The following is a 12,418-nucleotide window of genomic DNA, read 5'->3' as shown; positions in this document are numbered from 1 at the left end:
CCCAGAGTGGTCCGCTCTCAGATGCTGGTTTCTCTGACATGTGGCCTAGTGGATAGAGCATTGGGCTGGCCCTCAGGAGTTTTGGGTTCTGTCTGCAGCTCTGCCACTGACCTGCTGAGTGACCTTGGGCAAGCAACTTCACTGCTCTGTTCCTCAGTTTCCCCATCTGTAAACTGGGGATAATGCTTTCTTCTTTGTACAGAGCTTTGATCTACTGATGAAAAGCACTGTATACAAACTAGGCATATCAGGTGTTTACAGGATCAGGGCCTGAATCTCCTCCTTTCCAAAGAACACAGACCTAGAGTCTGACACATTCCTATGCACACGAGTAATTTTACGGATGCAGTGACTTCATTGTCTTCAGTGGTAGTACTTGTATGAGTAAAGATACTCATTCATCAGTGCTAATAACATCAAGCCTTAGTTTCTCTAAGTGTTCGGAATAACTATCATGAGTCCTACACTAACGTCTTCTCTACATTTCAATATCTTTTACCAGGTACTGAGGGAAGAGTCTTGTGATGAGGCTGTAACTCAGGCGATCTGGGCTCCATTCCCAGCTCTGCCACAGATTCTCAGGCTCCCTGTGTAACCTTGAACAAGTCACGTCATCTCTCTCTCTCTCTCTCTCTCGTCTATTTAGATTTTAAGATCTTTAGGACATGGATTATCCCTGATGTATTTGTACAGCACTGAGCACAATAGGGCCTTGATCTGTTAGTTTGAGCCTCTAGGCACTACCGAAATGTAAATAATATGTTATAATCAGGTGACTGGAACTGTGCTAAATTTTCCATAGGTAGCTTTGCCAACTTCTAATGCAATATTAGAATAATTAACTATAGTGTTGTATTTGTTCCTGCTAGACCAGTCTCATGGAAATCTTTTCTTTTGTTTACTGCAGTTTATCATGTCAAAGGTTTTAGAGTTGTGTCATAGACTCCTCTGACCCTTTTATCCTATATTTTAGTTTGTGTGTGTGTGTGAGAATATCTAGCTCAACAACAAATTATTTCTCCATAGTGAATAGATTGAGCCACTTATGTGCTTATGTTGTACTCAAACTATTCTGAAGTTTATCATCTTCCTGTTTATATTGACCATCCCATTAATTTTGTGCTGTCAACAGATTTTACCCCACTGTGCTGCCTGTTCATTCTTCCAGGTTACTTTTACATACAGTTCCATGCACTGAAATCTACCAGCCTCTTGTGAATTTTCAATCATCCTAACAGGTTTCTGCACATTTTCCCAGTTTCTCTCTAGAATTTTCTGTCATATTAAACTCTGTTCCATTACAGTCCTGCCCCCCACCCTTTTCCATTCCAGTAAGCTTTGTCTTTGATGGCCAGTTCATTATCCAGTCGAAAGGGCAGATCCTCAGCTGGTGTAAATTGTCATAACTCTAGTTGGGGATCTACACTAAATAGTGGGTATTATACTAAAAATGCATGGAATAACCTTTAAATCCCCTAGGCCTAGGGGGAGGCCCATGTTGCTTTAGTACGCAGGGGTATGATCCTATTGACCAGCATAATGATATTTCGATTATAGTAGCACTGAAGGGGGATGACAATCTTAGATCCTGATCCCGCAAACATGCCCACACTTAACTTTCATCATGCGAGTAGGGACTACTTGGATGCTTAAGTGTTTGCAGGATCAGAGCCTTATCAGGCATTCTGTTCAAGTTCTTTTCATGACAGTTTGTCAAACGTAAGCTCCATGACATTTGGTTTTTGGCCAGGGGGTGGTTAGCTGCGTGTGTGCATGTGACAGAGAGGGAGAGATCTTTGAATCTGACTCATTTGGGAAGGCAGCCACTCTTCTAGTCGGCGAATGATCAAATACTGTGTAACTGCATTTGAAATAATCAATGACTCAGCAGCTTGACTTATTCCAGGATGACAAACTCGCAGGTCATTGATCTATCATCCAATATACAATTAGATGTTTCCCTTTCTCCCTGGGGTTCCACCCATGATTAATATCTATTGGTTTGATTTTTTTACACCAACGTGCCTCTTGGCATATTTTCATATTTCAGTAGGTCCAGATATTTTGGTTTTCTACAGTCTGGACTTTTTCAGTCTTTAATAGAAGAAAGGGGCATTAGAGACACTCATAAATTCTAAGGCCAGGAGAGACTATTGTGATCATCTTGTCTGACACATAAGTATAAAGAGTCAGATTCTGAACAATGGTGTTATTCTAAATCTAATTCATTGTGTAATGAAGGGTCATTAAAACATCCAAAGAACAATAAAAAGATATTGTACGCAGAATCTAGCCTTCCTCAACCAAAGAATCTAACACCATGGTCTTAACGCTGACTTAACCTTCTACTGTTCCCATTCCTGTCAAATTCATTGCTACACAACTTACATCATTCTGTGCTACTTTTTATACTGATATTATCTTTGTGTCTGGAATCTGTTATTGGAATTTCATTTTCTAATATATTCATTCTGTTACACTGGCATTGTATACTACTTATGACCTTTTCAATATTCTGTCATTTGAGTGACTGCCTAGTCTTTCTGTTATTTAGAGGATTTTGCTCTGTAGGGAAGGAATAACCACATGGACAACTAATGAAAATGCAAACACTGAAATGATGAAAATAGCTTCTTAAACAGCTATAATGCAGTGAATTCATTAAGCTCTACAATTTTGATGTGGAAGCCTTGCTGCAAAGATAGGGTTCAGTCCTACTCACACTGAAGTCAATGGGAGTTTTGCCATTGTCCTATTAATGTGTAATGAGAGCAGAAAACAATATAGCAGGAAATTGGAAATTATGGCTGCAGATTCACCTCATCTTAGACAGCTTCTTACAGAGTTTGCTTAATAAGGAAAAGAAACCTTAACCATAAGGTTAATAAGAAGCAAAAAATTATGGTCCTTATACAGGCAAACTCCACTGATTTCAAACATATGAAAAAAAAATTAGTTTCTGGAAAGCACAGCTGGAGAAGGAAGAAGCACGTTTAGGCTCCATGTGCTCTTTATATTAGAGAAGGATGGAATTAACGGGTCTAGATCTGAGTTTAGCTCCCTGACCAGTAAAACTGAACTCAAAAGGTACAAAGAAACTATGACATCTTAGGCCCAATCCTTGGATCTGTCTAAACTGTATTTGGTAGAGGACCTAGTGGGGAGGAGGAAGGGTTGCTTTATGCTCTTCCTAATGTTAGAGCAGATCAGTGGTCGGTTTAGCCCTCGCTGCAATTTAGAGTAACATCAAGGTTGCTATAAATTATCCCAATCTGCAACAGCCCCCGAGGGTTGGTAGGCAGCCACAGATCTCTGCCCCACAGAGGAGAAATGGTATAGGACCAGCTGCACTGGCTCTATGGCACTCAAAGATTCCCCTATTCAAGGGGAATTCTCAGCTGGCCACTCAAGCCATGATTGTCTGCTATGTGCTGCTGAAAGTTCTGACCTTTTATGATGATTATTTAATGGCTAAATGGTAGAAGCGGTTAGGTAATAACTCAAAGCACAACTGATGGCCAGGTTATGGAGGCAGGGCCAGCTCCAGCATTTTTGCCGTCCCAAGCGGTGAATTTAAAAAAAAAAAAGCCACAATCAGTGGCACTTCGGTGGGAGCTCTACCGCTGCCACTTCATCCTTCGGCAGCAATTTGGCGGCAGGTCTTTCCCTCTGAGAGGAACTGAGGAACTCACCGCTGAACAGCTAGATGTGCTGCCCCTTTCCGTTGACCGCACCAAGCACCTGCTTGCTGTGCTGGTGCCTGGAGCCGCCCTGCATGGAGATAGAGTAGAATTTTAATTCGCATGAATGAAAACAACCAGGGGGTTCTGAAGAGGCATTTCAAATCTCCTAGCTTGTATGAAATAAGATGGTGCATGTACTCACACCTTCATGAAGGGGGCGGTACAAAAACTTATACAGATTAGAACAGAATTCAGTTTTTCTATCAGTCTTCCATGGAGCTTTGAATAAAATGAGGGAAGTGACGCTTTCTTTTCATATGGCACACATGACACGAAACTTGTAGCTGACAAATATGGACACTATATTTGGAGTAACCTAACATCAGAGTGAACTTGTGCATCGGGTGATGAGAGTAAAAAATGCTAATACTTTTTAGAACTCGCCAGCAGTCCCCATCTAGTTAGACTGTAATAATCTTTAACTGGGTTTGTATAGTATCTGGCACATTGGGGTCCCGATTCTGATTGGGAAAATTATGTCTTACTACAATTGGAAGACAGGATACAGGGCTAGATGGACCTTTGATCTGACCTAGTATGACTGTTCTTGTGTTCTTATTATGGAATGACTCCCATTGACCTTCAATAGGCTGAAGTGGACAACAGGGGATGGATCACTTGATAATTTGCCTGTTCTGTTCATTCCCTCTGAAGCATCTGGCATTGGTCACTGTTAGAAGACAGGATACTGGACTGGAGCTGAAGAAAATCTCTGTATGGCTCAAAAGCTTGTCTCTGTCACCAGCGGAAGTTGGAAATAGCAGTTAGAGCTAGACAGAGAACGTGCAGGATTCACTTTTGGCAAGATTTTTAATTGTGTATATAGACAACATGGAAGATGGTGTTGAAAGTAACTGCTAAATTTGTAATGGGAACTAACTTGGGAGGAGCACTCCACATTAAACAATGGCATTCAGATACAGAATGACTTAGATCAGTGGTTCTCAACCTTTTTCTTTTTTGCAGACCACTTGAAAATTGCTGAGGGTCTCAGCAGATCATTTAATGATCTTTCCAAATGTTGTTTGCACCATTAGCTAACTATTATAAAGTGCTTTGGATAAAAGCACTATATTTAAAAAACAAACAAACAATAATTAACATTTTTTGTTCTACAGATAAAAGAACACAACTCATATTTTAATATCAGTAGTCTTGCCTTTTTAATACTATCGATGTGCCCTCTCCACTCTGCCACAGCAGCCCCCGAGTTGGGGCTGGGAAGGAGTGGGGTCTCTTCCAGGCACCCGCAGCCCTGGAGCTGGGGAAAGTCGCCTCTTTCTCTGGCCGCCGCAACCCTGCACATCCCAAATTCCGCCCCCTCTCACCCCACTGCCCCCTACCCCCTATTCCCCCCAGGCCACCACCTCACCTTGCATCTTCTCAGGGGCCAGGCACCTAATTAGTGGAGCCATGCCTGTGCAGCTCCACTAATTAGGTGGGTGGCCCTTCATTCTTTCATGTGCAGACACCCAGGCACGCACATTAGAGGGAACTATCTGCGAACCACCTGAATAGAACTTGTGGGCCATGGACCACAGTTTGAGAACCTCTGATTTAGATCCTTCTGTATTTCTAATCCTAGGCCTATTTGATCCAATGTATAATGCAGGGTGAAAATTGCAAGTGGAAATAGGATCTAGCTAAGACGCCTATTGCCTCAATATCTGAGTGCCCAAGACAGAGTATCTGAGTCCAAACTAAAAATGGTGTGTGTGGGGGTGTGTGTGTAAGTGGAAGGAGCTGTGGTTTTTGTTTGTTGGATTTTTTACAAGCAACAGGAAACACACAATATATCATATCACTGGACTCTGAGGAAGTCAACCATACTTTAGGAACCTTATCGCTATGTCTAGCTAGGCCATGGTGGTTCAAAATCCCGCCATGGTGGTTCAAAACCCTTCCATTCTCTAGCAGTCTCCATCCCTCAAGACTATAACCATGAACTTACCAAATCAACTGTTCCAAGACCGCATCATGTCTATAACTGCAGTTTGTGGAGTAAATGGAAATAATTGATTCCAGGCCTTCTGGCTGGATTTCTCATTTTTTGACCGATCTGATGAGTTGCTAGTGCTAAATTAAAGCACGCTATGGAAGAGAGTTTCAAATTTGCACAGTAACTAAATGATCTAAATCCTACATTTTTACTCTCCAAAGTGAAAATAAGAAAATCTGACTAAAACCCCAACTCTGTGGTAGAACTAGTAGTTTTACTGCAGCAACTTGCCCGGCCCTGGACAGGTATTAAATATATAGACACACATATATTTTAGTAGTCTAAACAGTTACAGTATAATTTAATATTCAGAAATGTAAACCTTTTACAAGCATCTACCTACAATGACCATGTTCAACATAGCCCTCTGTCTATCACTACAGAACAGACTGGGACATCTAACGGAATGTCAGCTTATTGAATCTTATAAAGTAAGCATTGAATAGTCTATTTGTTAACCAGATTGTACTGTAACACACTCAGATCCTCTTCACTAACTCAGAATGTCTCTAGACTCACATCTTCAACTATTTTGTTCAAGAATATTTCACGTTTGCCTGTAAAATGCTGCACAGCTTTCATCCCTCTAGTAGCTACAGGGTTTGGATTAATTCTTGAATAAAGCAAGGTATCAAGACGGAATGGTGGTGTAATTGGTATCATCCTCTTTCTGGCTGTCTTTGTTGAAGGGCAGTGAGCCCATGGAGTGTAAGGTAAAGAGGCAAATGTTACTGCATTGGAGACAGATGGCTAGAGTTAAAGCTGCTGCAGGCATGCAGCTTAGTGAGGCAGGTGTGCTAAATAAGGAGCACAGAGGGTGTGGAATGAGGTACATGTAGAGGATGATGACAGTGTGAACAGGATACTCTGTAATCCAGATAAATACAGGTTTAAACTATAGTTCTGTATGCTACAGTTCTCATTGCCACAGGTTATAGATTTTTTTCCCTGCAAATCTTACTTTCCATACACAAAGTATCCACCCTCAGGTCAGATGACACTACATTACTAAAGTAAGTCACCTAAGTTACGCAACTCCAGCTAGGTGAATGATGCATCTTAGGTTGCCTTACTGCAGTGTCTACACCGCGGTGGGTCGACGGGGGAGACTTTTCCATCGACTTACCTTGCTCTTCTCATTCCAGGTGGAGCACTGGGGGTCTACTGGAGAGTGCTCTGCTGTCAATTTAGCGGGTCTTTATTAGACCCGCTGAACCAATCTCCGGTGCATTGATCACTGGAGCATCGATCCAGTGGTAGTGTAGACATAGCCTCAGATTAAAGGAAACAAGAAAAAGAACAAATATAAAATCTCCATTATTCTTCTCACACTCCTGCTCTCTACCAGATAAACATAATTCCTACATTTAAAGGTGTACAACCATGGAGTTGTAGCTATGTACACCACAGACTGACAAAATCCATAGTCTTGCAAGTATTACTGGGATGGCTCTTTCATTATTTTGGTAGTCAGTTATGAGTTTCTGTACTGGAGCTGGCAAGCATCTAGAAATCTACTACCCAATAGGTGATTTTGTAAATTCAGGGTGAGGGTGGAGGAATCCATGAATATCTCTTCTTCACTAGCAGTGAAGATGAAGGAAACCCTTTTCCAAAGTTAATAATACTTCATACATCTCACAATCAGAGATAAAGATATTGCAGTGCCATTATATAGCAAACTGAACAAATTGCCTCCATCACTTAGGACTTCGAGTTCTCAAAATCATTTGAGTGGGTTTATGTATCTTCTCAAAGTGTTTTTTTTTCCTTGAGCAATTTTGACTCCTCCGTGTGACATCCTTTCACTACATGAAATAGAGGTATTTCATATGCTGCAAGTAAGAACAACGTTACCTGGTAATAGAACCCATTACCATGAAAGCAGGCTAAAACTTTATGGTACAACAGTAAAGGTTGCATTTTTTCATTTGTTTTATATCTGTATTTCCTAATGCATTGGGACCTTCCAACTACTATTCTGTCCCTAGTAAGGTCTCCGACCCTTGAGATTTTATTAGAGAGTGCCCAGGTTATTTTAGTGCCCTTTGCACTGAGCCCTAGGCTCCTGTGATTTCCAATTTTACATTTTCTGCAGGGCTTAGTGGATTCTGGAGCATGTAGCTTAGAGTGTGTGTGTGTGTGTGTGCACATGAGCATGTGCGCTAATGAACACATGTTCAAGTGTGGACTTTATTTAAATAAAGAAAGTAAAAGTGGGAAAAGAACATTGTTGCAGCTGAGTTTATAAAGCCAAAAAGTTAAGAAGAAACCAAGGTGATGATCTTACAATTACTCTAAACTCAGTCATATACCACCATACTCTGTACAATCTGTTTAAAGCACATACATATTACAACACTACTACACACTGTGCACAGTCCGTCAGGTTATGGCTGTTAGGACTGGGGTGTGGGCAGTCATGCCTAGTGGTCGGGGCAGGACTGGAACAAGACTGGGCACCAGGCAGGCACAGAGCAATTACAGCGGCAGACATAAGCGTTGAACCACCAGCAACCTGCTAGCGCTGCTGGGCTTATGAATACACCTGCTGGCTCCCTTCCACTGGACAGTTCTACTGTAGACCATCTTGGCTCATTAGTCTGCCTGGAGACTGAACAAGGAGGTCCCAAGATCAGCTGCAGGTCCTCACTCCTGACAGCATTTGCTGTGTGAGGCATAATTTTGATTGCTGTGACCCATGGATTCCACATCTTAACCATTGTATTGCAATTACCCTTTTATTTTATTGCATGTGACATAAAATTAACTATCCTAGTAGCTCTGATTTTGATCATTGGAGCACTTGCAGGTGGTCCATAAAGAACTGGTGGGTCACATGGTTTTGGCTTTCCTCCTTGCTTCCAGCTGCTAAATGGTATTAAAAGACGCTTTAAAAAATACACTGCATGGTTTCCTAATACTGCTTTTCCTTGTAAACAATTGCTATAGGAGTGGAAGTGGTCTGTGTACTTGCAAATGTAAGAGAAGGTGGTCCGTGAGACAAGAGAGGCTATGAAGATCATTGCCTAAAAAAGTTAAAGAACTCCTGAAGTTGCCTTGTCCAGTCCTCTCCCCTTTCAAGAGAGTTAAAGGCTAGTAACTGTAGATCTGGGTGCACATTATTATACAACAGGATGCTCCTGTACATGTTTGCTCTAACTGGGGTGCAAGGGAAGGGGAACTGGGTGTGTGGCTGTCACTCCTAGGCTGTGTTTGCCCTCTGAGTACCCTTAATATTGCAACCAATTCCTCTGATGTTTCATTGTTGTGTAATAACTATTTGTGCTTCAAGAAACTCTGCCAGTTCCTTCTGTTTCCTTTTGTTCTACCCTGAGGCCACGAGGAAAATGGCTTGACAAAGCTTTTGTTGCTCTTCTTTCTCTGAGTGCAAGATATTGTTCCTGTTGCATAAGAAACCCCTGTTGGGCACAAAGCACATTGGACAAGATCATCCTGCAGACTCAGATTACTGTGTTACTATTGTAGCACTGTTAATTGGCACATCACTTCATGAACCCAGATAAAACATGGCCCATGCTCTGAAGAATTTATAATCTAAATAAGACAAGCCACAGGACAACAGTCCAGGATGCTATGGGGATTATTAATGAGAAAGAGGAAGGCGTGTCTACAGGGATTTGAAGGAAGACAGAAAAGGCACTGGTAGATAAGGACGGGAAGATGGCTCTGTGCATAAGACTAAAATGAGAGAGAATGCAAAGCTGAGGCCTGGTCTACACTACGCGTTTAAACCGATTTTAGCAGCGTTAAACCGATTTAACGCTGCACCCGTCCACACAACGAGGCCCTTTATATCGATATAAAGGGCTCTTTAAACAGGTTTCTGTACTCCTCCCCGATGAGAGGAGTAGTGCTGAAATCGGTATTACCATATTCTGTTGCAGGGGGCCCCCTTTAGAATGGCTGTAGGTCATCATTCTATGGATCTGGACACGGAGTGGCTGCTCTCTCGTTCTTCTAGGTACACTGGTTCTCTAGGACACTGCACCACTATTTAGGCAGGACTGACATTATTTTTAGATACCATAAAGGAGGGATTGAACTCGAGAAGTCATTCCCATTTTGTCTTGCGCCTCCATCCGACCTCACCCAGGGCACCATGACAGCAGCAAACCGTACAGAACAACTGATAAGCGTCATCTCATCGCCAATTTACAATGGCATGGCAGACGGTACAGAACAACTGATAACCGTCTCTGCTATCTTGCAAAGGCAAATGAATGCTGCTGTGTAGCGTTGCAGTACCACGTTCTGTTAGCAACATCCAGTAGACATACAGTGACAGTAAAAAAAAAAAAAAAAAAAAAAAAAAAAAGCTGACAGGACTCCATGTTGCCGTGCTATTGTGTCTGCCAGGGCAATCCAGGGAAAAGGGCGCAAAATGATGTCTGCCGTTGCTTTCACGGAGGAAGGCTGATGAAAACATTTACCCAGAATCACCTGTGACACTGTTTTGCCCCATCATGCACTGGATCTCAACCCAGAATTCCAATGGGCGGGGAGACTGCGGGGAACCATGGATAGCTAGTAGCTACCCACAGTGCAACACTCCAGAAATTGACGCTAGCCTCGGTACATGGACGCACACCACTGAATTAATGTACTTAGTGTGGCCGCGTACACTTGACTTTATACAATCTGTTTTACAAAACCGGTTTCTGTAAAATTGGAATAATCTCATAGTGTAGACATACCCTGAGAGTGGGAAAAGGAGACTGATGCTTTATGTCTGACTGTGGGATGTGAAGGAAAATACAGAGTAATACAGCATAGTCACTGTGGTTTAAACACTGAGTTACAGTTATAATTCTGAGAACATCGCCATTTTTGGAATAAATTCTAGCTAAGAGAGACACGTTGCTAGGAAACTTTTGTATTAAAAGGCATTCATCTTTGAACCTCTTATTTGGAAACATTGCAATAGGGGGTGGCTTTTTTTCTGTGCTGAGAAAGTTGATTTAATGTCATTCCTGGTACTTATTTAGACAAAATAGCAGAGGAAGAAAACCCTGAATTGTTCTGTGCAAAGATTAAAATCTAACTATAACATTTCCACTTTTGTTATGGGTTTCACTTTGCTTCATCACAATTTTGATGTGGTTTATCAACATATGAATCACAGAACTGGAAGAGACCTCAATAGGTCATCTAGTCCATTCTCCTGCATGGAGGCCAATTAAGTATTATCTAGACCAGGGGTCTCAAATATGCGTCCTGCAAGGTTATTTTCTGCAGCCCACGAGCTCCTCGTGGCCTCCTCGCCAGCCCCCAGCATTTACCTAGAGCGGCTCTGGCCCAGCATGCACCGGGGGCAGGGCGTGGTCCCTGCCTGCCTGCCCTGCCCCCGCGCCGTTCCAGGAAGCGGAAAGAACATGGGGGAAGGAGGGGTGCAGGGGTGTGTGTTGCTGTTGCTTCAGGCACCATCCCCAGCAGCTCCCATTGCCCACGGTTCCCTGTTCCCGGCCAATGGGAGATGCTGGGGGCGGTGCCTGAAGCAACAGCAACACACAGCCCTGTGCCCTTGCTCCCCCACGTTCCAGCTGCTTCCCAGAGCTGAGTGGCATGGGGGCAGGGCAGGCAGGCAGGGAGCCTGCCCTGCCCCCGGTGCGCACCGGGCCAGAGCCTGCCCCCTGAGCCCCTCCTGCAGTCGAACCCCCAGTCCTGAGCCCCTTGTCGCACCCTGCACCCCAACCCCCTGCCCTGAGCCGCTTGCTGCATCCTGCACCCACCCCCCTGCCCTGAACCCCCTGCCTCACCCTGTGCCCCTCCTGCACCTCAACCCACTGCCCTGAGCGCCCTGCCACACCCATCCTGCACCCTAATCCCCTGCCCTGACCCCTTGCCACAACCCTCACCCCTCCTGCACCCCACACCCCAACTCCCTGCCCTGAGCCCCTGCCACACCCACATCCTTCCTGCACCCCCTGGGGGCAGGGAGGGGGCAGAGTTCAGGTGAGGATTTTGGGGAAGAGGTTGGAATGGGGGCAGGGAAGGGGTGGGATGAGGCAGGGCAGGGGCTGGGCCTCATGGAAGGGGTGGAGTGGGGGTGGGGCCAAGGGCGGCACGGGGGGAGGTGTCATAATGCGGCCCTTGGGCCAATGTACTAGTCCTCATGTGGCCCTTGTGGTCATTTGAATTTGAGAGCCCTGATCTAGACCATCCCAACAGGTGTTTGTCTAATCTGCTCTTTAAAACCTCCAATGACAGAGATTCAAAAACATCTCTAGGTAATGTGTTCCAGTGCTTAACTACCTTACAGTTAGGAAGTATTTTTTTCTCATGTCTAGCCTAAATCTCCCCTGCTGGAATTAAGACTTCTTGTCCTGTCCCCAGGGGTTAAGGAGAACAAACCAATGGGGGAGGGGGGGTTTCTTTCATTTTGAAAGGCAATCTGGGGATTGCCATGTGATATGCCGTCAGCTGCAAGTGGAAGGTAGAAATACTCACGTGTGCATCCTTGCTCTGAAATATCCAACCTTTGCCAGCTGATTTTACCCAATTCTTCAAAAGTTACACGTCCTGATGAACAGGGTTTCATGGAGTTTTAAGTCAGCCCCTTGGGGAGAGATGGCCTGGTATTTCACCATGCACTTACATTAACATTCTGCAGTGGGGAGACCCACAAATAGATGAGACAAGTTAGCCAGACAAA

The 12,418-nt window shown here is 43.8% G+C and overlaps 2 protein-coding genes across 3 annotated transcripts in view; one reads left to right on the top strand and one right to left on the bottom strand.

Annotated features, from left to right (window-relative positions):
- Positions 1–555, top strand: part of CARD19 (caspase recruitment domain family member 19) — a 150,006-nt gene extending 149,451 nt beyond the window's left edge. The window contains exon 6 of the mRNA XM_075073366.1: positions 503–555. Coding sequence (XP_074929467.1) covers positions 503–525 — 23 coding nt within the window. The 3' untranslated portion in view covers positions 526–555. The remainder of the gene's footprint in view (positions 1–502) is intronic.
- PACS1 (phosphofurin acidic cluster sorting protein 1) overlaps positions 1–12,418 on the bottom strand; it is a 548,517-nt gene that overhangs the window by 174,310 nt on the left and 361,789 nt on the right. The gene's annotated exons all lie outside the window — the stretch shown is intronic.

Source organism: Chelonoidis abingdonii, chromosome 17, assembly GCF_003597395.2.
Source record: "Chelonoidis abingdonii isolate Lonesome George chromosome 17, CheloAbing_2.0, whole genome shotgun sequence".
Classification (NCBI taxonomy): Eukaryota; Metazoa; Chordata; order Testudines; family Testudinidae; genus Chelonoidis; species Chelonoidis abingdonii.
The sequence above is the reverse complement of the archived record's forward strand: the minus strand, read 5'-3'. Positions and strand labels throughout refer to the sequence as shown.